Raw genomic sequence first — 24,981 nt, forward strand, 5'->3', positions numbered from 1 at the left:
TTGCCCATAGTTGCACTGCAACCTCCTCTTTCTCTTTCATCTGTTTTGCAAATGATTCATCCAAAATATTTTCCTCTGGACAGTTATCAGCTCCTTTATCTCTATTTGGAGCTTCATCCGAACCCATTCCTTGAGTTCTTCCATGAGCCCCAACCTGAATCCTTTTTTGGTCAACTCAAGGACATTTACATTGACACTAGTACGAGTTGGTATTTTACAATTACAATCTTTTCTTTACAGCTGGCTTTGTCCTGTCGTGGATGCCACAAAGCTCGCTCAACGCGGTGAACTCTCAAGTCTTTGATGTGTACATGACAACTTAACGCACATCATGACAATATCCCAGGCCACGGACCTAGCCCTGGTACTGGGCGTGTCCCAGGCAGTGGACAAGTCCCTGGCCCTGGACAAGTTCCTGGACATGGACAAGTGCCTGGTGGTAGACCCACTCCAGCTGGTACTCGCGTTCCTGGTGCTGGACGTGTTCCTGGTGGTGGACGCGTACCTGGCGGTGGGCAGGCGCCAGGCAGTGGGCACATCCCTGGTGGCAGACCGGCTCCAGGAAGTGCGCACATGCCTGGAAGTGGGAAAATCCCTGGTGGCGGACACATGCCTGGCGGCAGACCTCTTCCTGGTGGTACGCGCGTCCCAGGCAGTGGAAAAATCCCTAGTGCTGGGCGAGTGCCAGGTGGTAGACCCACCCCAAGCAGTGGTGGCATCCCTGGTGCTCGACCTGTTCCTGGTGCTGGACGCATGCCTAGTGGTGGGCACACCCCTGGTGGCCCAAAGGTCCCAGGAAGTGGCCGCATGCCTGGTGGCGGACACGGCCCTGGTGGCGGCCATGTCCCAGGTGGTGGACAAGTCCCTGGTGGTGGACATGTCCCTGGTGGCAGACCCGTCCCTGGCAGTGGACGCGTCCCAGGTGGTGGACACGTCCCTGGCGGTGGACACGGTCCTGGTGGTGGACGCGTTCCTGGCAGGGGTCCCGTTCCTGGCGGGGGTCGCCTTCCTGGTGGTGGACACGTGCCAGGAGGTGGTAGTGTTCCCGGTGGCGGCCACGTCCCAGGTGGTAGACCAGTCCCTGGTGGCGGACGCGTCCCTGGTGGTGGACACACCCCTGGTGGAGGACGCGTCCCTGGTGGTGGACAAGTCCCAGGTGGTGGACATGTCCCTGGTGGTGGGCACGTACCAGGTGGTGGACGTGTCCCTGGCGGTGGAGTCACTCCTGGTGGTGGACGCGTTCCTGGTGGGCGTCCCGTTCCAGGTGGCGGCCATGTTCCAGGTGGCACGCAGGTCCCTGGTGCCAAACCTATTCCAGGTAGACACCAATATTATCCGGCAACTGGCCTCCACGTAAAAGTTTGCCACCATGCTAGGCCATCTAGTGAAAGCGGAAACCTAAATCGCGTCGCGTGTACATTCGGTTACCCAAGCTTCAGTGGCAGCAGACAAAGCATAAAACCATCACTGACGGTCCAGTAGGTTTCAGTCATGCAAACACGTCTTGCGCTAAGCAATAAAAGGTGTTAGTGGGTGATGTGCAGCCCCGAGAAAAGGATAAGGACAAGTGTCAATGCCCCCTCTCAAAAAATATCGTCCCGATGCTGCAAACACGACAGAAACTAAAGTACATGCAGTGACGACAACTAAACAAACAAAAACGTCTGGCTGATACTCGACGCAGCATCGTCGAAGATTGCAGTATTAGCCATCGGTTCTGGGCTGGTTCTTCATATGCAGGCAGGAGAGCTGACGGGATTGTTCGGCGCGCTGGAGATAGGCAGCGACGTCAAGATTTTCCTCACCGTTGACGTGCGGCAGCATGGCGTCAAGAGTCGTCATTGGGTTCCTACCGGAAACCAGCTTGAACGGAGTGATCTGACTTATTTCTTGCACTGCCTTGTTGTAAGCGAAGATTACATACGGCAGAATAACATGCCACGTCTTGTGTTCGACGCCACGTACATGGCTAACATGTCGACGAGCGGCTTGTTCAGACGTTGTGTCAGGCCATTCATCTGCGGATTGTAGGCAGTTGTCCTCTGGTGACTTATCTCGCTATGCGGCAGTATGATTTGAGTAAGCTCAGCTGTGACAGCCGTTCCTCTGTCAGTAATGAAGACTGGCGCACCATGTCGTAGCAGGGTGTCCTCGACGTCGGTGGTCAGGTGCGGTCAATACTACTTTTACTGTGTTCTTCAAAAATACGAGAAAACCTAGGGTGCCCGGCTGTCTGATTGTCGTGCAGAATGGGCATGACTTCTGGCCGGAGTGTTGCTGGCACAACCAGGTACTTTCGCGGACAGGAGAGGAGTAGTTTTTTACGAAGACGTCGCTGCAGAAACAAAATGAGGACAGTCCACGCCGAAATACCCTAGGGACAACGTTGGTCTTGCCTTATCAGTACTCCACAAGGCTTTGTAACTCTGACTGTATTTGTTGCTGTTCGGTGAAGTCGTCTACAGTTCCTAGGAAGGCGCATCGTCCCATTCACCTTGTACTGGCAGTTCGATAAAGGCGTGCGACAGGTAGTCGGCGTCAGGATGCTTTCTCCCAGACTTTTACATCGCGGCGATGTCAAATTCCAGGAGTCTGAGAATCGATCGAGCAAGGTGACCTGAATTATCCTTCAAGTGTGCCAGATAAGGCATGGTATTGTGGTCGATTACCACTTTGAAGTGCTTGCCATATATGTAAGGCCGAAATTTCCGCGTAGCGCAAATGATCGCAAGGCACCCTTTCTCCGTCGTAGAATAATTAGCTTCAGCTTTTTACAGTGACCGGCAAGCGTAAGGAATGACACTTTCAACTCCGTCCTTCTTTTGAACTAGCACAGCACCGAGGCCTACGCTACTTGTGTAGGTGTAGCTTTCTGTCTCGGCGTGTTCGCGGAGGTGTAAAAGCACCAGCGTAGCCGCTGTTTAAGCTCCTCAAATGCATCTTTCAGTCGTGTTCCTCATTTAAATTTGACATGGGTTTTCGCGAGATGAGTTAAATGTTCCGCAATTCTTGAAAAGTCCTTCACAAAGGGACTGTAATAGGCACAGATGCCAAGGAATCTGCACGCAGCCTTCTTGTCGACAGACCGAGGAAACTTCGCGATGGAGCCATATGCTTTGAGTCAGGACGGACTTCCGATTTACTGATTACGTTACCTAGGAATACAAGTTTTTGGTAATCAAAGCAGCCTTTTCGGATTTCGGGGTGAGTCTAGATCGCTTGATCGCCTCTAGTACTGTCTGAGCCAGCCTGTAATTACCTTGGAAACTTGTGGGAAAAGCTACAACTCATCCCAGTCGACGAGACAAGTCTGTCACTTGAGCCCTGCCAAAACTGTGTCCAACACATGCTGGAATCTTGCCGGCACAGAACAAACTCCGAATGGCATCACCTTAAACACGACGGGGCCGTCTGGCATGATAAGTGCGGTATTCTCTCGATCTCTTTTGTCCACACGAATTTGTCAATTCCCAGTCTTGAGGTCCATCGATGAATAGTACTTATCGTTGCAGAGTCAATCTAACGAGTCGCTTATTGGTAGGGTGGCGGATACATCCTTCTTGTGATTTTGTTCAAGCGGTGGTAATCGACGCAGAAACGCAGCCTTCCATCGTTCTTCTTCACTAAGACCACAAGAGACGCCCACAGGCGTTTCGACGGCTGGATCACGCCGTCGTGCAGCATTTCGCGGCTTTCTGCCTTATAGCTTTTCGTTCTCGCGTCGACACTCGGTAAGTGCTCTGGCGTAAAGGTCTAGCAGATTGTTCGGTTATTAGAGAGTTTTAGCAGAGCCTTTACGGTCTGCTCCGCTCAGACCAGCCTATCACAACAATTGCCACGCAGCCACTCAGCAAAACGCTACCGGGAACTCTGACGCGCGCGCGCACAGCACACATAGCGGCAGCGAAACGTGGGACGCTGACCATGTTCCGCTCGGAACCTGATTTAGCGGTGCGTCAGGGAGCGTGTAGCTTCTTTCGTAACCCTTTTACCACCAAGCTTAGAGCACGTCAGTGACGTCTCTGGGAGACGCGCTTGTTAGATAAGCGAAATCAATGCATTCTATGCAGCCACCGGTGCGCGTGAGACGTGTGCGGAGCGGAGCGCAAGCAACCGCTCTGCTAAAACTGTCTATCCTGCGATGCCTCGCAACTGATGTTTGCCGCATTTCCGATGACCTTGAAAAACAGTCTTTGCATCGTCCTAGAAGACTTTCAAGCTATTTTTGCTGTCACGTGGTGGTGACGGTGAAGAAAGCAGCAAAAATGAATAACTAAACTTGCGTTTTATTGGGCGACCTGTGCCCTCAAACGTAGGCTACACTCAAAGAACAACCACAGCGTCGAACACAGTCGGCGATCGCCAAAAATCTGATCTGCTGGTCAAGCGCGTCTGCTTTCATACATGGGCCATCGTGGTTTCCAGAAAAATCGCTGGTGCCCGCGTGTCTTCCAGACAGTACTGCACAATTCACGTAGCGTATGCAATCAGATTATGCAAGCTTCGGTGACAACAGACAACGCATAGAACAATCGATAGTATTACAGTGAGTTCCAGTCATGCAGGCGCATCTTGCGCTGAGTGATAACTTAAAGTTCTTAGTGGATTAAATGCGGTCCCCATGAAAAGCATAAATAAGTACACGTGTCAATATAAACAGAAAAAAGAGCAACATAAATACTATTTAGTGCTGCATAAAACACGTAAATCGTGATGCAGGAATTATTCTTGGAAATGAAGAAAAGATTATATTGCAGCTAGTGGGAAAACACTGGGGGTAATCTTCAATCAACATGAGCATGCTGAGCGCGTAGGAAAAATTTGGCTACAGCATCTGTTATACTTAGTACATTGTGAGACACTCATCCTCAAAAATAAAGCTACTGCCCTATAATTCTATATTCACTTCTCATGCAAACTGCTGCATCCTTTTGCGGGGAACGGCGCAGGAAAAAAAGTTAAGAAGGCTATCTGTCTCGAAAAAAAAAGCAAAAGAAGCTTTGCGCTTAGGTTGTGCATGACGCTCACACAGGACATGTATTTTCGTTGACTTTCCACACTTTACGTTCGTCCCTCTCATCAGCTTTATGATTTCAGTCTTCCAATAAATTATGGGACTAGCACGAGATGCAGTTATACCAAGTTTGTCTTTGTAAATTAGAAAAACATGGCGAAGTTCAATACGACATTGGAAATTGAGAAATATGAGCGGTTCTTTTTCCACGGACCGGACAAGGACGTAATAGATTAGAATGCACACTGCCGAGGCGGCTGAACAACATAAAAAAGATAATATTGTGATAAGCATAATCACCCGGCAGCAATCTAAAATCGAATATGCTAACTGTGAATGGACAGGTGCATATGCCATAAATGCAAGTTATCTGCCGAATACTTTGTTTTATTTTTTATTATTATAAAATATGCCCATTGCGTGCAAGTTGCGTCGGCGATTCGAATGCATTCAAATTGTACCAGGAAATTGTTTCGTATAGCCACATGTTCGTATGCCCCTTGGGTGCGTAAAACGTGCATTTTGTCGGAAGTAATATTGTTGATTGCAACGTATTGTGCTATGTAATAATCATGAGTAAATATTATGATTACAATGTAATTACAGGTTCAGATGTTATATTATATTTGGTTATTACAATGTCAGATATGTACACGTTTCACGTATATCATGTATATGTTTTCCATTAGGAAATGTAATTAGTGTCGGAACCCTTGTCTAGCTGCGGGAAAGCAGCCTTTTGCTTGAGTCCTGGCATTTTCCCATCTTTGTAAGACCTGAATTCGAGATAAACTTTCTGCCTGTAAATAAATATAGTGGAAAAAGTACAAAGTATAAGGGAACAACGCAATCGATAGGCACCCATTAGCTTATAATTGTCCTACGGCACCCATTAAGCCCAGATATTGTGAGGGGTCTTACATTCCCTCTCAGGAATCGTCACAAAAGAGCTCTTCGCGTTTTCTGTATTTTATTTAAAAAGATAATCCTAACAAGGGCTTAGCACTTCAGGGCAGCCGCAAAATATTCTGCTATGTGACAATTTTCTGCTGACACCACATCGGTATTCGAAACCGATTTCGCTATCAAAACAAAATATATGTCGAGTGTATCGCGGCATTCGAACTTGCTCAGCGCCGCCCTTTTTTATGCGAAGTAGGTGCGTCACAATTTTCAACACGTGAAAATATCTAACCTCTTCTCGATGGATCCCTCGAATGTGCCCTGTTAAGAAGAAATTTTCTGTCAAGGTGAAAGGTTTGATGACCAATTTCGGGTGCTGCCTAGTAAGGGAACCATCAAGAACCTGCAACTTGATGGTTTGATGAAACTTGATGGAACCACCATCAAGAGACCTGCGTATTTGTCCTATGGGCTGTATATTACGTCAGCAAATAAGGTTAACGACTTGATAAAATGTGTAAGTTCAAGACTACAGTGAAATAAGTGGCGGTTCTCAGAAATGAGTGTAGCAGTAGACAAGAATTCGATGTACGCTACATAACGAACGACGATCTTCGTATGGTTGAACGCACTTCTTAACCCATGAATTTACTTGAAGTATGTCAATGTTACCGTGTTTTGTAGATACCTTTTGTTCGCGCATGATCAAGTAAAGTGCGGCCACCCTTCTGCAGGCGGTCGCCCAACGCCGAGACCACAACAACCGGGATCTCCCACTCGGCCCAGACCTACCCCTGCAGCTCCCAGACCTACGCCTGCAACTCCCAGACCCACCCCGGCAGCCACCACGCCGACCACGACCCCTCCCCCTAGTGAGTGCACAGAATATTTGTCTGCAGCGGAGATTGTGTCAATGTCAGGCTAACAAATGTCACGCGCGGCGGAAACGTGCCATGTGCACGCGTCGTAGCCCACGAGGAGGCACGCGATGTGAGATGAGCGACGCATAGCGTCCATACGAGGACACTTTGCATTGCATTTGGGTATTATTGCACCAGGTGGCGCGCCATGTAGCAGTTGCACAGGTAGCGGCTCAAGTTGACAGTGAAATGTTGAGAAAGAAAATGATTAAGAAGTTGTATACGAAAAGGCTAGAGTGCAGAACCTATATACCATGCATCGATAAATAATCAGGATAGGTTAGTATTTGGGACCGCACTGAGATGCCAATTAATCAGCAGTAGCAGCATTGTATCGTGCCGCTTTTTACGCGATGTGAGATCCCCACCGCGTAGCGCCTCATCGTGCAAACTTTTCATTGAAGTTGCGTTGTATTTCACAATGTGTCACGGCGCGAAGCAGTTGAATCTTATCGTGCCACGTATCAAGGAAGGTGACTTGTGCACCGCTTAGTCTCGATAGCTGTGTTTACTCTTCGGTACACGTTATGGCGCCTGCTCGCAAGGTACGAACCACTGCTGAAGAAACGAATCGCACAGCAACGCGCGCGGCTGCAAAAACGTAACGTCCGGCTCAGCAGAGAACAAGACAAGCCGCAACTCGCCTTCGACGCCGGGCGGAGAGTTAAGTTGGTTCTCGTGAAAACGACGCAACGAGGCATGGCCGTGAAGACCCTTTAGTGCGTGCTGTCCAAAATGGAGCTCCTATGAAGCCGCTCCTCCAGCTTACGCTGTGACTGCGTGTGTCACGCAGGCCTGTGACTTTTTTTTTCAAGTGCCCCGTCTGCATGCCCTTTTTATTTTGTGCAGCGGTCCTAAAAGTGTCTGTATGTCCGTACGCGAGAATTTGAAATGGATGTCGAAATGGAAATGGAATTTCGCCGCTGTGGTGGGAATTCATAGGAGTCCTTCTCCGTTTACCCTTATTCCACGTCCGTATTCTGCCACGATCGACGGTTATAAGCTCCAGAATCGACTTAGCGTGTCTGTGATGAGCGGAGCAGATTGCATGCACTATGGCGAATACATTCGAATCATTACACGACAAATTTATGGAAGTTTGGAGAAAGGCTACTGGTGGTGGAGCTTGTGGTGGTAACCACGATTGTAAGTGGGCTGTCAAATTCAAGGTCGTCTACCACCAGGGGCGTAGCCAGGGGGGGGGGGGAGGGGGCTTATGGGGCTTCAGCGCCCCCAGAAATTTTTTCGTGCTGTCCATGCACCGCCGACCAAAGCGACCCCCGGCGCCGGAAATCACTCTGGATTTTGTCTAGAATGTCTTTTTGACTCTCGAAAAGACATTTAACCGCGAAGATTGCGAACTCGGGCTGGATTTCGTGGCAACGCCCAGGCACCCGGAGTCGCATAACGCCAAGCAGTCCCATTCGAGCACAAAGTTTCAAGGGCGCTTTGATGGTGAGCGGGCTCGCCGCGGCATCTCACTGAGTCCACGGAATCTATGGAGCGCATGGATATCAATTGCGAAACTTTATGGGTATAAATGTCGTAAGCTCTTGATGTGAAAGGTGCATTGACATTTCAAAAGTTGTGCTTTAGATTTTCAATTGCGGAACTTTGTGGGTTTAATGCTGTTGTAAACATCTGACGCCAAAGTTCCATTGACTTTTCTAAAGTCTTACATCGGAACATACAACGAGACAAGCCAAATCAACACACTAGAAGACGAGCTGACAAAGCACGCAGCGAGGTCCAATGAGACGAAGCGTTGGGGTGTTTCATTTGTGCCATCATGTCACATAAAAAAATATCAGCATTTTTTTAACCTACGCCAGAACATCCATGACAAGACATTAAAGCCAGCCAAAGTAACTACGTTCTTATTTATTTTTTCTACTTTGACTTTTATTCGCGAGGACACATTGAGCCTCTTCAATTTTTTTTGTTCTCGCTACCCTACCCGCGGGCTTTCAGGGGGGAGGACGCTTTCTGGCTTGCAGACGAGAAAAAAAAACAATGGTCGCTCGCCACACTCACTGTGGGGACTTGAAGGATTGCACCGCGTTCCTTCAGCGGAACCTTTCCGGAAAGTCTTGTTTCGCCGGTGTAGGATACTGAGCAGTATGCGTATGCTTCTCAGTGGACCAAGCGTCTCATGTTTTCTTCGGTATTCCTTCCGTAGCCCCATTAAGTGCCCGAAGTATGCATTCAATTCTGGCCAACATACTTTCCTATGCGTTTTTTTTTTCATTTCTGTGCCTTCGCCCCACGGAAAAAAAAATACATTGTTGCGGCGCAGCGAATTGTCGCATGGTGAAAGCTCGATTTTGATACTTCTTTTGCGGAAAGTAAGGGGCGACGCGACGCTTCAGTTGCCGGATACGTTTATTTTATTATTGCGAAAGCAATTATATGGGCACTCGAGGCGCATTCCTGCCGTCGCCCTCATGTTTCGTATAAAGTCCAAGGGTGATAACATCGTGACCACGCTCTCCATGCTGTATGTGCGAGTGAAAGCGTAGGAGGGGAGGTGGAATGGGTGAGCCGACGATGATGGCTCAGTCTTGTGTGCGCAAAGGAGAAAAGCGGGGAGCAAGCGCGCCGCCTTCCATCGCGCGCAATACAGCGGGTGAAGTGGATGGAATGGGGGCGGAATCTAGGATTCTTGGATTGAAAGTGGTTGCATTTGAGAGAGAAAGTTAAATGCTAGTGTCTGTTGGAAACAGAACTTCGATTTAGGGCCTGAATTTTGTTTAAAATATTTTGAAAAATTCGAAGTTTGAAAAAATAGAAGCAAGACGTTTACAAACTAATAGCAGGAAGCATAATAGCATAATATCATGAAGAACAGATATTGTGGTTCTGTAAACGGCATCTATTATAACAGTCAAAGCAGACGAATTTGCTATGTCAATTTGTATCTTACGTGAAGTGGTTACGTTGTGTACAAGGGTTCTGCAAAAGCCGTGTTTGCACAATACTAAATTTTATTGAGATTCATGTGTAACATATCTGTTTTGTCCGCTGTAGATGTACTATTAGATGCACTTCACAGAATTGTGATATCATTTCTGATTGTTGAGTCACAGAGTTTTAAACTTGATAGTTTCGTTTTCTGAAAATTTTCGATATTGGCCAATTTTAATGAATAATTGACCACCGCAATGAAAAATTCAAAACCAGCAGTCACTAGAATTAAACTTTTTCGTTTAAATGCAACAAACCTCCTCAAATTTGGTGAAGTGATCGCAGGGAAAAACGAATTCCCCTTCTACATGTGTTTAATTAGGAGCACCCGAGCTTAAGCTTCCTCTTACGGAGGAGGCCGAGCTGCAACGTGCTCCCCCCCCCCCCCCCGAACAAAATGCCTGGCTGCGCCACTGGCCCCATGTATAAACATATATATATATGGGGCCAGTGGCGTAGCCCCCCCCCCCCCGAACAAAATTTCTGGCTACGCCACTGTCTACCACATAGGCGCGGACTACGCGGGGGTCCGAGCCCCCTCGGAAGTCTTCAAGTGGGAGGCGAGCAGAGCCTATCCTCGGCGATTATAAAGCCTACCCCGCCCACCCCCAAAGTCTGATTATGAAAGTTCTGCTACCCACGCCATTTCAGGTTTCTTTCGAGTTGCTTCGACCTTCTCGCTTAATATTTTATTCTGGCTAAAAGCGTACTGCATCACTTTCGGTGTGACGTGCGGAGCTTTTCATTCATAGTTTGGCTTTATTTTCTGCATATCCGGACAATTAGAGGACAAGCACATTAAAAGCACCACCGGCGGCTATCTCATCCGTATTTTCTTACTTCAACATCATTTTTTTTATTTCCACAGTGAACACCACGTTCACAGATAATGTATAAAATACATGCACAGGACAAAGTTATATTTTTGAAGCGAAGGAAGTAGCCAAGCAACAATTATTTTTAATGGTATGGATAGAATAATCCTAGAGAATGGATATGTTGCAGTATGTTCACCTCGCTTCAAATTGCTTTGTGCGCTTTTTTGATCCTGAAAAGAACCTACAGTACTCAGTGACCCTTTCTGCAGGCGCTATCAACGGTCTGTGAAACCGACGTGAATGATATGTGTCTCGGTATTGCTTCTCTGTCCAGTAGGCAGTGCTAACTGCTCATGGAAAAAAAGAACATGTTTGATTAATTTGCAACATTCATTAAGGATGAAAACATCGCAGCTTGCATGCTGAGGTCATGAATATTTATATGATTCACTCAGTAACCTAATGAGGCCCAGGTGCATTCGCTGAAAATCAAAATAAATACCATTCATATGCAGCAGCGCTCATAGTAGGACTCGCAGTAAAAGAAAGATAGTGAGATGCCACAGTTTCTCCGGAACCGCGAAGCTGTATTACTGATAGCGAAGTATAGGACAATTGCACGCACGAAAATTCTTACCACATAAATCGGGATAATGGCCGCATCCTTATAAAGGCTGCACGCCCAACTTGACAGCCAATATGAAATAGCCAACTGAAATGCAATCGCGTTCGGTACGCCGATTCCGATCACGCTCGACAGGGAATTTTCGCGCGTCGCGAATCGGTAGTGAGAGGAGGCGATCGCGAAAGTCTAAGGCGGATTTAATACACATATTTGGATACATTAGGTCACATAGCCCGGTCCCATGCAAGGCTCATCAAAATGGTGACAAGAAAATGCGGCCCGTACATGAGTCTATATGTTAGTTATATCGCTCATATAAATTGTAGTAAACATTCACTTACTCATTAAAATAACCAGCATATATGGTGTAAGGCATGGACCATGCAAACATGTAGATATCTCACTAGACGACTACGAGCTCATGCTATCGCAAAGCTGGCATTGTGAAGAACGCCGGCCGCGGGGGCGAACAGCGAAGATGTTCGCCATGAGTCCGCAAATTAGATTATTTATCATCAGCTGCTTCTCTTTATGTTCACCAACCAGGACGGCCACTATCGGCGATTTACAATTACAACTGTCTCTGAAGTTAGATTACGCGATCTGCAATTTTTGGGGCGCGGAAACACAGCCCGGGAAGGAAGAAAGCACGCATGATGTTAGCGGCAATCCCTGCTCACTCTTGATAAGTGCACCCAAAAATCATTACCAACAATTAGATACCGCCTGAGGGCCGGGTAGCATTTTTACAATTGCTAGTAGGTACAGCGGGGCGTGGTGTTTCTCGATGTGCCCGACGTTTCTGCGCAAGCACCTGTAAGAGCGGGTGCGAGAGAGAGATAATCTGGGGACGTTCGCTTCTTGCATATCCGACTCTGCCTAGGCAGTATATATGGTGTAGAAGTTTGTTTGCGCGTGTTGTATGCGTTTGTCCCTAGGCGTGCCGGCATTGCGGAGTGGGGTCGAGTTTATTTGCGCTTGGACGCTGACTGCCGGCACGATGAAACAGGTGAACCAGCGCACGCTGACACCCTATTTGGTGACCGCTTTGTGCAAATCTACGTCGGAAAGGCGCTGGTGCTGAGTCAATAATGCCGGATTATAACTTTGTCGCACCTTAAGGCACTTAGAAGAATAAGATTGGGCTGGGGTGCGTTTGGCAGGCATTCTCAGATCATCAACAGCAGGTTGCCATTATCCCTCAAGAGAAAAGTGTATAACAGCTGTGTCTTACCAGTACTCACGTACGGGGCAGAAACCTGGAGGCTTACTAAAGGTGTTCTACCTAAATTGAAGACGACGCAACGAGCTATGGAAAGAATCATGCGTGTAACGTTAAGGGATAAGAAAGGAGCAGATTGGGGAAGGGAACAAACGTGACGTAATGACATGTCTTAGTGGAAATCAAGAAAAAGAAATGAGCATGGGCAGGACATGTAATTAGGAGGGAAGATAACCGATGGACATTAAGGGTTACGGACTGGATTCCAAGGTAAGGGAAGCGTAGCAGGGGGCGGCAGAAAGTTAGGTGGGCGTATGAGATTTAGAAGTTCGCAGGGACGATATGGCCACGATTAGTACATGACCGGGGTAGTTGGAGAAGTATGGGAGAGGCCTTTACCCTGCAGTGGGCATAACCAGGCTGCTGCTGCTGCTAATGATGATGATGATGATGATGATGATGATGATGATGATGATGATGATGAAGGCACTCTACCTTCAAGAATGAAAACAAAAAGAATTTTCTCGGGAGAGCAATATGGCCCTAGTATAGGCCGGACTTGCTCTCCTGGACTTTTCAGGAGCAGTTTTCTGTGGACCCCTTTGAGTGGAATATACGCACAGCGCCTTAGCAACCACGGTTGAATGCGATTGCCTGATGTGACGCCATGAGGATTATTGGCTTTGCGTCTCGTTCACGTTAGGTCGGCTTAGCTTAGCTTTAGGTTAGGTTTATGTTACCGTTATATATATCATATACTTTCTTATGCTGAAGCATTCTAAGTAGCCACGTGGCCATCGCTCTGTCATTGTCATAGTGCTTTTCCCGCTGTTAGGCCTGCGATCATCCCGTGTTTCTGTGTCATTTACGGCTACATTTATGGTGACCCTTAACCATTCTCCCATTTCCCTTATTTATTCTCATGCACCACAGAAAGAAAAGGAGCCGCAGTACAATTTTTTGAGAGGAACTCTTTGAATGATCGCACTAGCTTAGTCGTCATGTTTTGACTGTCACTGACCGCCGACACAGAGGTCAATGACCATGTCACAACAGCATATCTGCCAAGCACTGAACATCAAAATTCATGATAAAATTCCCTGCAACATGAAAGGGGGAGGGAAGTGCAAGCATTCCAATAAAATTTGCCTTGAGTACTCACTTTTTGCACGATACATATAAGCATTTATAGCGGTAATTTACCACCCTCAGGAATGTCTCAGAATAAACTTGCTCAAAGGAAGCACATCTCTGTTATGTGGCTACCAGTGCTGCCACAAAAGGGCGACACAGAAACAATCGAAATTTATTTCTTGTAGGAATTTTTTTTTTTGTCGTCTAACACGGCCCAATACTTCGACGTCTTTAAGATGGTTTCGCAGATCCAATCTACTTTTTGTTATACTTGACGCAGCATTGGTAAAATCATCAAACGAACCCAAGTTTGTAAACATTACGCAAAATTCAGGAGAGTTGATAGGTATGCAAAGCCTCGTATGCACCGCTAAACGCATTGTGTGCGCTTTGCACTCACGTTGCAACAAGTTCGCTTGAATCGAATGGATTCCTAAGGTTATTTCGTACGCTCTCGTGGCCGTTGGCTGGAGTATCTACGCGGATGATAGATGCTCTCGTGCAGTCAATTTGTCGGGCTTGCCACCGAACGCCAACGAGCACACTGAGACGCGCGCACCGTCGCGCGATGGCTCATTACGTAGCGCCTGTAGGTTCCGTGCCATTGGCGCGGTTTTGTCGAGTTTCACTGCTGCTTGCGCTGACAATGACCGGGCGTGTTCGGCGCCGAAATTCAAAGCGCGTTGCTTGCCGAGATGTACCGTTTATTCTTGCCAGCTCAACTCAGCTTCGCTCGGACAGACTCCCGCTTGGCTGTACTCAGCCATCTCCATGCAATCCTCGTCACGTAGCCGTATTTCGCGTTGTCGTCGTGCCGCTTTAGTCATGTTGTCGTCTTAATCGTGCTGCTATCATGCGCATCGTCACGCTGCTTTCTCGTCGCCGTTACGTGGCCACGTTGTCTTCCAAAATACGATGATAATTTGTGTAGCCATCATTAGTCTCGGTTATCTATGTCCGCAGTGTATATACTTCGCAAGTATTGCTAGTCCGGTTATTTCATTTCTCTGGTCCGTATTAGCTATTCCCTTCCATTGACACTATCTTTAATCTATACCGCAAAAGATATAACAATCTACTGCCACATTTTCTTGCATCTAACGCGGTTTTGAGTTCGTGAGTAGAAGGGTGGTGGACAGTCGTGTCATTGTTGCAACTTCTGTGTCCGCACGGTTCATACGAAGCATCGCCGGTCAGCAAGCGAATGCCTAATTGAAACCTTCCTTTCAATATTTTAGTTTTACGAGTCCTTCGACAAGGGTTTGTGCATAGTTTAGTAGTTCATTTCAGTACGCTTTCTTTCTTCTTTCTTCAACGCAGCAACACCTAGTCATGAAAACCCTAAGTAAACAAATCGCTTCCTTCGTGAATAGTTTTTTTTACTCTTTTATTATCTTTAGTTTGAAGGAACAAAGAACGTTAAGATGTCGTTAAGACCACGTTCTCCCGTACGAATCTCCGCGACTGCAATTTAGTTGCAGCATGAAAGTGAATATTAAGAAATGTCAAAAAACAGGCCGATTCCCTTACAAATTCTTATTCAGCCAATATATAGAAACTATGTCGATGTAAGTGTCGTAACTTTGCAAATGTAACTGCAATGTAGAGCTGTTGAATCAAAACTGTGTTAACGTACGATGTAAATGATGTATTCAAACTCTCGTCTTTGATTGTTTGGTTACGTACCCGTCCTGCTCTTTACAGCGAAGTTCACCCTCATCTGTGTCTTCGAATACCTACCATTCGTACTTCCTAGCAAAGTCCTCCAGTGCACGGATTATGTGTACATCCGGTTCTTCGTGTACTCGAGACGCGCCAACCAGGACCCGCTTGTGTTCGACAAGAAGAAGCGATATGGTGAGCCACAGCACCGCCGCAATATATATATATATATATATATATATATATATATATATATATATATATATATATATATATATATATATATATATATATATATATATGAGATGAATAGTTACAATTATTATTACGGTTGTAATTATATTAGAGTGCTGCTTGCCGTCTTATAGTTTGTTAGCGAAGCTTCCCCTCAAGTCTAAATATTGTAAGGCAGTTTGTCGCGTGCGTATCATGGCTACGCATGCTTATATCGCCTTCCGTTTCTCTACCACGGTTGCGTTTTAAAACCACGGCGCTGCAAGTTTGCTTCAGAGACTTTCCTTTCCTTCCCTCTTCTCCGCCCTTAACCTGGCGCTCTTAACTACTACACACAGAGACAAAACAACAGTGCGCGCTTTAGATCCTATAGATGAGATGAATATTTACAATTATTATTAGGGTTATAATTATATTCGAGTGCTGATTGCCGTGTTATAGTTTGTTAACGAAGCTTCCCCTCAAGTCTAAATATTGTAAGGCAGTTTGTCGTGTGCGTATCATGGCTACGCATGCTTATATCGCCTTCTGTTTCTCTACCACCGTTGCGCTTTAAAACCATGGCGCTGCAAGTTTGCTTCAGAGACTTTCCTTTCCTTCCCTCTTCTCCGCCCTTAAACTGGCTCTCTTAACTACTACACGCAGAGACAAAGCAACAGCGCGCGCTTTCGATCATATAGATGAGATGAATATTTACAATTATTATTAGGGTTATAATTATATTCGAGTGCTGATTGCCGTGTTAAGGTTTGTTAACGAAGCTTCCCCTCAAGTCTAAATATTGTAAGGCAGTTTGTCGTGTGCGTATCATGGCTACGCATGCTTATATCGCCTTCCGTTTCTCTACCACGGTTGCGCTTTAAAACCACGGCGCTACAAGTTTGCTTCAGAGACTTCCCTTTCTTTCCCTCTTCTCCGCCCTTACACTGGCTCTCTTAACTACTACACGCAGAGACAAAGCAACAGCGCGCGCTTTAGATCCTATAGATGAGATGATATTTCGGATAATTCGGGATAATTCGGGAAATTTGGGATAATTCGCAAAAGAAGCTTCCCATTAAAGAGGGAGCGGGTGTACAGACGCCAACGTGACGCGGTCTACGGCTCCGGTATTGGAGGAGGCAGGAAATGAACGCCATTTGCGGACGCTGGTCTATACAAAGGATAATTGTATGCACAGCCAGTCTGTGTTAAGGCGGCGTGGACCTATAGCGCGTCCCGCACTGCAGACCGGCCGTCTACTTTGGTAGAGAAGCCTGTCTCCCGGTAGCAGGGCTGTGCGACATTTTTATTTCTCCTATCGCACCACTATCTCACTTCTAGTCGCTTGAACAAAAATTGTTTCGATAATACGCCCCTGTAGTTGACGCTTTATAACCTCCATTATATCCTAAAATAATTTACAACATTCATTGCATCAACGAAATAATTGAAATAAGGAGGCCCCTTCAAGTAGCCTCTTTTGTGTTGTGTTGCCGCTCGCAGATGGCACCGTTAAGCTGTACTACGACGACACCGCTGAAGTATGGAGCAAGCTGAGCGACTACAAGGTCCTGGACAACTACGTGAGAAACAGCAAGCGCGCCTTGAACAACGCACGCTGGTTTCTCGGCATGTGGGGCGCCACGTTCACCCGCCTCATGTGAGTGTATACAGTGCCACGAAGATTGCCAAGCAGTACCCAGCACATCGACAACTAATGCACTTCGAAAAGCGCGGCACCAATGTTAATTAAAAATGAAAAAAGAAGAAGCATGCTGTTCTTCTTAGTATGCTATTTTGTTTGAAAGGTTTTGGCAAAATGACCAAACTGTAGTCTTTGTCAGATGCAAGACGTCGTTAATTTGTTTTTACAAACATATACAGATAAATATTGAATACCGCAGGCACAACTGTGGGTGTAAGCAAATTTTTCTTGCTAGTAGGTGTTATCTAAGTATCAGAAAAATGAATATCATAGATTATGATGGTGTAACATTGCACCTATGGTGTGTTAAGAGCTTTGTGAAAAAGTGAATGCAGGTGTATTTTATGAAGGTCCATACTATATAAGGACTTGCGCGTACTCAGTGAGCGTATGGTGGTTGTTGCCTGCATTTTTGCTATATATAAAGGAACAACGCTGTTAACAGGAAAAGGAAGGCTCTTAGCAATCGTTTTCCAATCTTATCCACAGACGCTCACCAATTATAGCATCATTTTCACTTGCGAAGTATTGTTAAAAAAAAACAAGATGATTAGTTATACAACTTTTGTGTGTTTACTAACATAACGTGGAAGTTATTGAAATCTTAAGGGAAAATACGGGCACGCCAGACCATGGAAAGTCCGATGAGCAGGCGGCACTTTATTGACAAAGCCGGTTAACTTCTTGGTACATAGAAGTGTACAAGTGACATTGTCGAGCGCGGAGGCTGTTGAAAACCGTGATCGCGCGGCGCATCGAAGAGGATGAAGTCAACACAAGGTCGTCTGCCGCGAATTTCTCACCCTAGGAATTGCAGGTAGCGTTCGCCACGTTTGGCCCATTGAGCGTTGTGTGCCAATAAATGCTGCAGTAGTGTCATTTCCCAGAGGCAATGCTTATTCATACGCGAAAGCGTTGAGGGCCCCGTGTCAAAGAATATCCGTAGTCGGCGCCGGCGTCGGCTTAGTTGTCCGCGAGCGAAAATTTCCCTATATATTTAGCAAAAGCACATGCCACAACTTGCTATTTCATGTGTAGTATATACCAGCTATATTGCCACACCATTCTATCACTAAAGTTGCTGATACCTTGTCTTACATTCTTGGCAAGGTTATTCCTCGGAATTTTGAGAATTGCAGATCACACACAAAGGTCAAGAAACAAGATTTTGAGGAATCTTAAAGGGGACACTAAAGCGAAACAACAAATCAGTTTAGACTAATAAAGCATTGTTTGAGAACACTGCAGGCAGCTATTTAAAAATAGCTTGATTATTACATGAAAAAATGAAGGTCGAAGTATCAGTATTTGAATTTCGCGCCAGAACCCCCACGCTAGTACGTCAGTGGCACGTCAGGGATTCCAAAGTATGTCTTCGCATTTGGGCCGCGTTGGATGTGTAAAAGTTCCCAAAACTTGCCATGTCTAATATTTTGTTCCTGTAGAACACAATGTAGTCACTCTGTACCGCTATATAATTAAGTAGGCCCTCGAAGATGCCATGAAAATCCGTGACGTCAAAGTGACCATGTGCGGGAACTTAATGGAGGTGTCGCCACCCGTCTTTCTTTCTTGAATTTTTTCTGGCTTACTAAGACCCTTACAGTGCTAAGAGTGGTGTTTTTGCTGTCCTAGAGAGGTAATTGACTGATGCAGAAGAAATCACTTTTTTCTTTAGTGTCCCTTTAAGCTTCGCCTTTAAGAATGGAATGCGATAGCATTAAAAGATCCCTGACTGCTTCTCAAGCTTACCGGCGACTGCGTCTTATGTAACCGTAATGTTTTCCTGGAAATGCTGACACCGAACGCTACGCACGAAGACGAGCGTTCTGTTTCTCTATTTCCCCCGTGTAACACCATTGCAACACCATCTGGATGGTGGTGTAACGAACAGAGTGGTGCTCGCGGCTTCTACTGAGAGAGACCTCAAACAGCAGATGGAACAGCGGTTTGTGTTTGAATGTCCGGGGAACAGAATTATGTTTTCTCGAATATTCAAATTAGAGACCGACGCTAGCTTGACTGTACATCGTCTGTAGGTCATAATTAACAAATGTTGTGACACATTTGCCTTTGAGAAATTCAATTGGTTCCATAACGCCTATGTGCCGAAAGGAGGATCTGCGTGAATCGGGGTAATTTTTCGCATGCGGACATCGCCGTCCGCACTGACTCCTGCACCGACGACGGATATTCTGGTACTCTGGGCCCTTAATAAAACACCAACAGCGCATGCCTTTTAGGTTAAATATTCTCATACTTAGATAATAAAAGTGCGCAACAGTAAGAGAAACCTTAAAACTATGTAATTTTCTTGGCGAGCATGGGCACTACCTCAGGGATCAGCGTATGCAAGATGCCGCATTTCTACCAAAAAGCTCGCCTTCGTGCATAGAACAAAAAAACATTCGCGGTGTAAAAAATACATGGCGCTTTCTCTCTGATTGACCTTTCACAAGCACGGGGGGAAACACACCAACTCCACAGAGCCTTTCATAGTTTCCAAGGAATCACAACACAGCTAGCAGAGACGCTTAGGGGCAAGTATATCTGCCAACAGCAGGATCCGCGTGGCCCGGACTCTATGAAGACAGAGCGAATCCAGGGTTGTATGCACCATTCCAACTGCACGACCTCAAAGCGGCTCTTACAAAAATGGAAAGGCACAGCCACTGGTAGGGACCGCAGCATGGTCAATCTTTTTTCTAACCTACCAAATGCTTTATGCATGCACCTCGTCTGATACATCACCTCCATCTGGCAAGGGGAAACTTCTCTTCCAATGGAATGGAAAATGACCTTTGTAACATTCATCCCAAAGTCAGGCAAACCCAAGAACACCGACAATCTCAGGCCCACTTCATTGACTTCATGCGTGCGGAAACTGGTAGAGACAGAGGTACGGGATCGCCTATCGGGATACCTGGAAAAAAAGGACGTCTTCCGCACCACCATGTTTGGCTTTAGACCATACAAATCGGCACAGAACGTCATATTGCAGCTCTACAGAGAAGTTCTCGAACCAGTAGCTATGCCTCACAATGACCGAGTAGTACTGGCTCTCAATCAAAGGGTTTTTTTTTTTTTTTACAATGTGAAACACAGTCTCATATCGAAACACCTCAGTGCTAGAAACTGTGGCCCCAGTACATTCAATTACATCAAAGCCTTTCTTACAGACAGATAAGCACTGATTTGTTTGCAAACCGAAGAATATGGTCCCTATCACATGGGCACAACGGGCACAGCACAAGCCGCGGAAGTGTCGCCCCTGCTATTTAGCATAGCAATGACGCAGCTCGTCACTCAATTGGCGAATATCAGATGGGTACAGCATGCGTTGTACGCCGAAGACATCACCATCTAGGCACCCGCCAGATCGGAGTTTGTCCACATTAGGGCATCGCCCAAAAATACCACAAAGATTTCCTCATCCCATTCTGCTCGAACTATCAAAGATGCGCCGGAGATATGAATTCGACGATTATACATCCATAAAAAATTGCGGGTGGGCCCAGCACTAACTCTGCAATATTGGAGACCAGGTGGACCGTGTGGGGCGCCGCATCTGCAACTAGGCATATTTTCTCTTACGGAGAAAATATGACTTACGAGTTGCACGGGCTTTTGTAAGAGCCGAATATTCTACTCTGTGTCCTACCTTCATGATCAATATTATTTGCACACTACTGGGAACGAGGACTGGGAAACGACAGACACAAGCTCAATTTGCACTTGTGCGTGTCGTTACGTGTCGTCGTTCCAAGTGGTGAGCAAATAACCTTGATGATGAATTGTAAACAACTAGCCCAAACCAATGCGCTACCTTCACCTGCACGAATACGAAAATGACAAGATAGACGTCATAATACGAAAACTGATAAAGAGAGCACTTGACCTTCCAAAAGCCACCTCGAACACTTGTCTTGCGGCACTAGGGGTAGTCAACACGTACCAGAAGCTCGAGTAAGCTGATCTTACAAATCAGTGCACGCTGATTTGTAAGGTCATATTCGTTGTGTACACACTGATTCAGTACACACTGATTTGTAAGCAGTGCCTGACGCTCGGTCAGACACTGCTGGACAGGCCACATGTGATGTGCGTGATGTAAATATCCAGGAATGTGCGGGTACCTGAACTAATGCGCCGCGCCGCATTATTTCCCCCTCTCTCGACGAGAATAGAGAGAAGAACATGAGGGCCGACAAGCCTCGGGCACGCGTTCCCTAGAGCGCTAATATGGTGGACAAGACAGCGTGTACTACGTTGACATTGCTGAACTAAACCATACGGGGTGGTACACGGCTGCAGTAGTTCACCAACAACGACTGGTTGATGGGTTCACCTTCAGAGCTCATCGCCGAACACAGTGGGAGAAAGTCGCCATTGCCTTGGCTGCTTCAATCCCTTCTTCCAAACATATCATTAAGGAATCGCGAGGGGCGTGTCCTAACTATGTGGCCGGGTGGATGACACCTTGCGTGAGGGAATAAATAAATCAGATCCTCCGACAAAAACACAGTCCGGACTGCTGGGCACCAGGTTCTAGGGGGAAAAGAAGCCGCGAATGCGGCTGCCCGAATACTCAACTCCTGGGTACCTCCCACAAACTCCATGGACCAGGGTGAGGGCCAACTCCTAACATGAGCTAGGCAAATTCCAGATTGCTATAAAGACAGTCATCACCGATACCCTATGCCCGCTAAGAGACTAAGAACGGTGAACAAACTTGTGCTCCTGAGACTTTTCACTAAAGCAATGTTATCCCCGGCTATTATGAAACATTTTGACAGTAGGTCACCGGCAGCTATCAGTGCTGTGGCGAGGTAGCAGATGCCTAGCCCATGGAATGGGCCTGGCAGCGCAATTCAGCTTTAATCTCGAACGCCAGCCCTACATGAGTGGACTGGGAGGCGGCCCTGGTTGGCTCCTAAGACCTTTAAGCCCAGAGGGCCTTCGTCCAGAGAGCCAGGATGGCGGCTTCGATCAATGGAGTCCCGGTCTAGGGACACCACTTAGTACGTGGGTTCCGACAAGAGGGTCCACACTTATCTTTATTGAGCAATAAAAGTTTTTCACTACCACCATCACCACCGTTTCAAGGTAAACATTACGGTTACATAAGCTGCAGTTCACGGGAAACGTGACAAGCAGTCAGGGGTCATTGAATGATATCGAGCTCCACTCTTAAAGGGGAAGCATAAGCGTCCTCCAATTTCTTTTTATTTTTTTGCGATTATGACAAATGATTTTGCACTGATTCGCGTAATGAAAGTTTTTTAGTTTCTCTGGGGCGAGGTGTATGTCACCGCCTCAGATTTGTGAGAGATCGAAAATCTACTATTGAGAACCCGCCTTAACCGTGAAGGCACATCGCTGCTCAGGTTTCATCTACTAAGCATTTGGCCTTTGCATGCTGGTTACTGCGATCTGTGAGTTCTGACACCTCGAAATATCTAAATGGACTTGAAAAACAGTCTCCCTCGAAACGAAATACACTGGCATCGCTCCTGATCGCGCACTGATTTCGTGCCGATAGACTTTGAGTCTCATAGCTAAACAGCAGAAATAGCAGCATGCCAAGTGAGAAAAGCGTTCTCGGGAATTTACCACTTTCCAATAAGCAGAACATGCTATTGACTAGTCCAGTACGATTGAATCCTATCTAAGTCTATCAGTGAATCAGCGTGTGCTATCGCGAATACGCAAGCCTCTCGCTTACTTTCATGTATTTTTTGCCAGCCCATGCTTATCTGTTTCGACGATTATATTGTAAACATCTAGCATTTTTCTGCGACAGTGTAAACTGCGCCGGCTTTGTCCTAAGGCAAAACATATAAAAATAAAACGCGGCAATGAATTCCTGTTTTCGCACACGGGAATGTACAGGTTAACTATTCTCATCCCTATCTTCAGCTCCAACGTAGAACTTATTGGATGCATTCTTTTGGTGACTCCCTTCGGGCGCCAACTCCGTGCTGTTGTGAATCCTACAGGTCGGGTCTGTGGGACGAGGACCGCTTCCGGGCTGAACTTCGTGAAACGCTTCGGGGCAACTTCAGTGCCAAGCTGAAAATCACTGACATCGACGGGTTTGCCATAATCAACACCATCATCGCGGACACAAGGCCACTGGGCCGTGCACAGCCGTTCGGCGCAGTACGTACGCAGCTAATGTGTCCATATTACCGGCCACAACCACGTTCTCTATTTGCTTGAGAAACACTACACCTTCGCCAACTCCGATGTCTCCATTCGAATAGGAACGTGCAAAATGTTTTCACAAGAGAAACTCTGCAACTCTACTAGATAGTTCTACTCAGACTAATAAAACAAATTCGAACCGATTGCCTCGACCCGCATTTAAAGCTGCAGGTCCCAATCGGAAATTTATATATTCTTGAAGATTTGTCTTTACGCGTGCTAAACTCAGCACCAAAAGGTGTTTCTTATTTTCTAAGATGTACTTAGCTTACAGATTCCGTGGCACTTCGTCTACAATGGGGCTACGAGAGACGCCGTAACGTAAAGCTGCAAATGAGTTTGACCACCTCGAGCTTTATATCGTGCAAAGGCGTCCCGGAATGTATTTCCCAACATCCTTTCCCGAGACGAGAAAAAAAAAAACACTTTGTTTATTTTGTTTTCCAAAGTATATACAGACTGCTAGATTGCCCCTCTGTAGTATAATGTACACGACTCCAGCGTTACGCTGGAGTACTAAATACATCGGATTGTACTTTGTATTTTAATGTATTTCGTATTTCAAGATGCACTAGTGTTGCTTTGAAGCTAATATGTTTTTTTCCAGTGTCTGTCCAGTGTAGTGAGACAGAGTCACCTTGAACGTCTTTCCCTACAACCTATGTCGCTGGGTATGTGCCGCTCTTAAAATGTACTTTTTAGTTTTCTTGGAAGCAACGTGTAATCGAACCAGCGTCACGTATATATATAATATATATATATATATATATATATATATATATATATATATATATATATATATATATATATATATATATATATATATATATATATATAAAGTCACATCAACACCGACACCACGGACAACATAGGGGAACTTACGTGCGCTTATTAAATGAAATGAAGAAACGATAAATTAATGGAAATTAAAGTGGACGGAAACACAACTTGCCGCAGGTGGGAACTGAACCCACAACCTTCGCATATCGCGTGCGATGCTCTACCAATCGAGCTACCGCGTCGCCGTTTCCCCACCCACTTTCTTGGGTATTTATGTGTCCTAGTAGATTTATGTGTCCAGATAGCATGTGTGGGTTTATTGGCCAGTTGCCTTCACCCAAAAAGATCACGTTCTCGTGACGCCTGCGGAAAGAAGGACGTTCCACGTCCGCCGCCAAGGTCTATGAGTGGTGGCGCTGCCTAGCACTCCCAGGGTTCTACTAGGACACATAAATGACCAAGAAAGTGGATGGGGAAACGGCGCCATGGTAGCTCTATTGGTAGAGCATCGCAAGCGAAATGGGAAGGTTGTGGGTTCGGTTGCCACCTGCGGCAAGTTGTTTTGCCATCCCCTTTAATTTCCTATAATTTATCGTTTTTTCATTAAATTTATTAAGCACAAGTAATTTCCCCTATTTTGTCCTTGGCTTCTTATGATATGAAAATCGGGCTCCTCGGTTAACCCCCTTTCTTCTCGTTCATATATATATATATATATATATATATATATATATATATATATATATATATATATATATATATATATATATATATATATATATATATATATATATATATATATATGCACTAC

The 24,981-nt window shown here is 46.0% G+C and overlaps 1 protein-coding gene across 7 annotated transcripts in view; it reads left to right on the forward strand.

Moving 5' to 3' along the window:
• The window catches only part of LOC135903072 (collagen alpha-1(III) chain-like), a 442,036-nt gene that overhangs the window by 47,034 nt on the left and 370,021 nt on the right, over positions 1-24,981 (forward strand). For 6 of the 7 annotated variants that reach the window (XM_065453972.2, XM_065453975.2, XM_065453973.2 and 3 more), the window contains 5 exons: positions 347-1,318; positions 6,652-6,789; positions 15,305-15,457; positions 16,982-17,138; positions 23,183-23,345. The exons of the other annotated variant lie outside the window; for it this stretch is intronic. In XM_065453972.2, coding sequence (XP_065310044.1) covers positions 347-1,318; positions 6,652-6,789; positions 15,305-15,457; positions 16,982-17,138; positions 23,183-23,345 — 1,583 coding nt within the window. The remainder of the gene's footprint in view (positions 1-346; positions 1,319-6,651; positions 6,790-15,304; positions 15,458-16,981; positions 17,139-23,182; positions 23,346-24,981) is intronic. 7 annotated transcript variants of the gene reach the window in all.

This window comes from Dermacentor albipictus, chromosome 1 (genome assembly GCF_038994185.2).
Source record: "Dermacentor albipictus isolate Rhodes 1998 colony chromosome 1, USDA_Dalb.pri_finalv2, whole genome shotgun sequence".
NCBI classification, from domain to species: Eukaryota; Metazoa; Arthropoda; class Arachnida; order Ixodida; family Ixodidae; genus Dermacentor; species Dermacentor albipictus.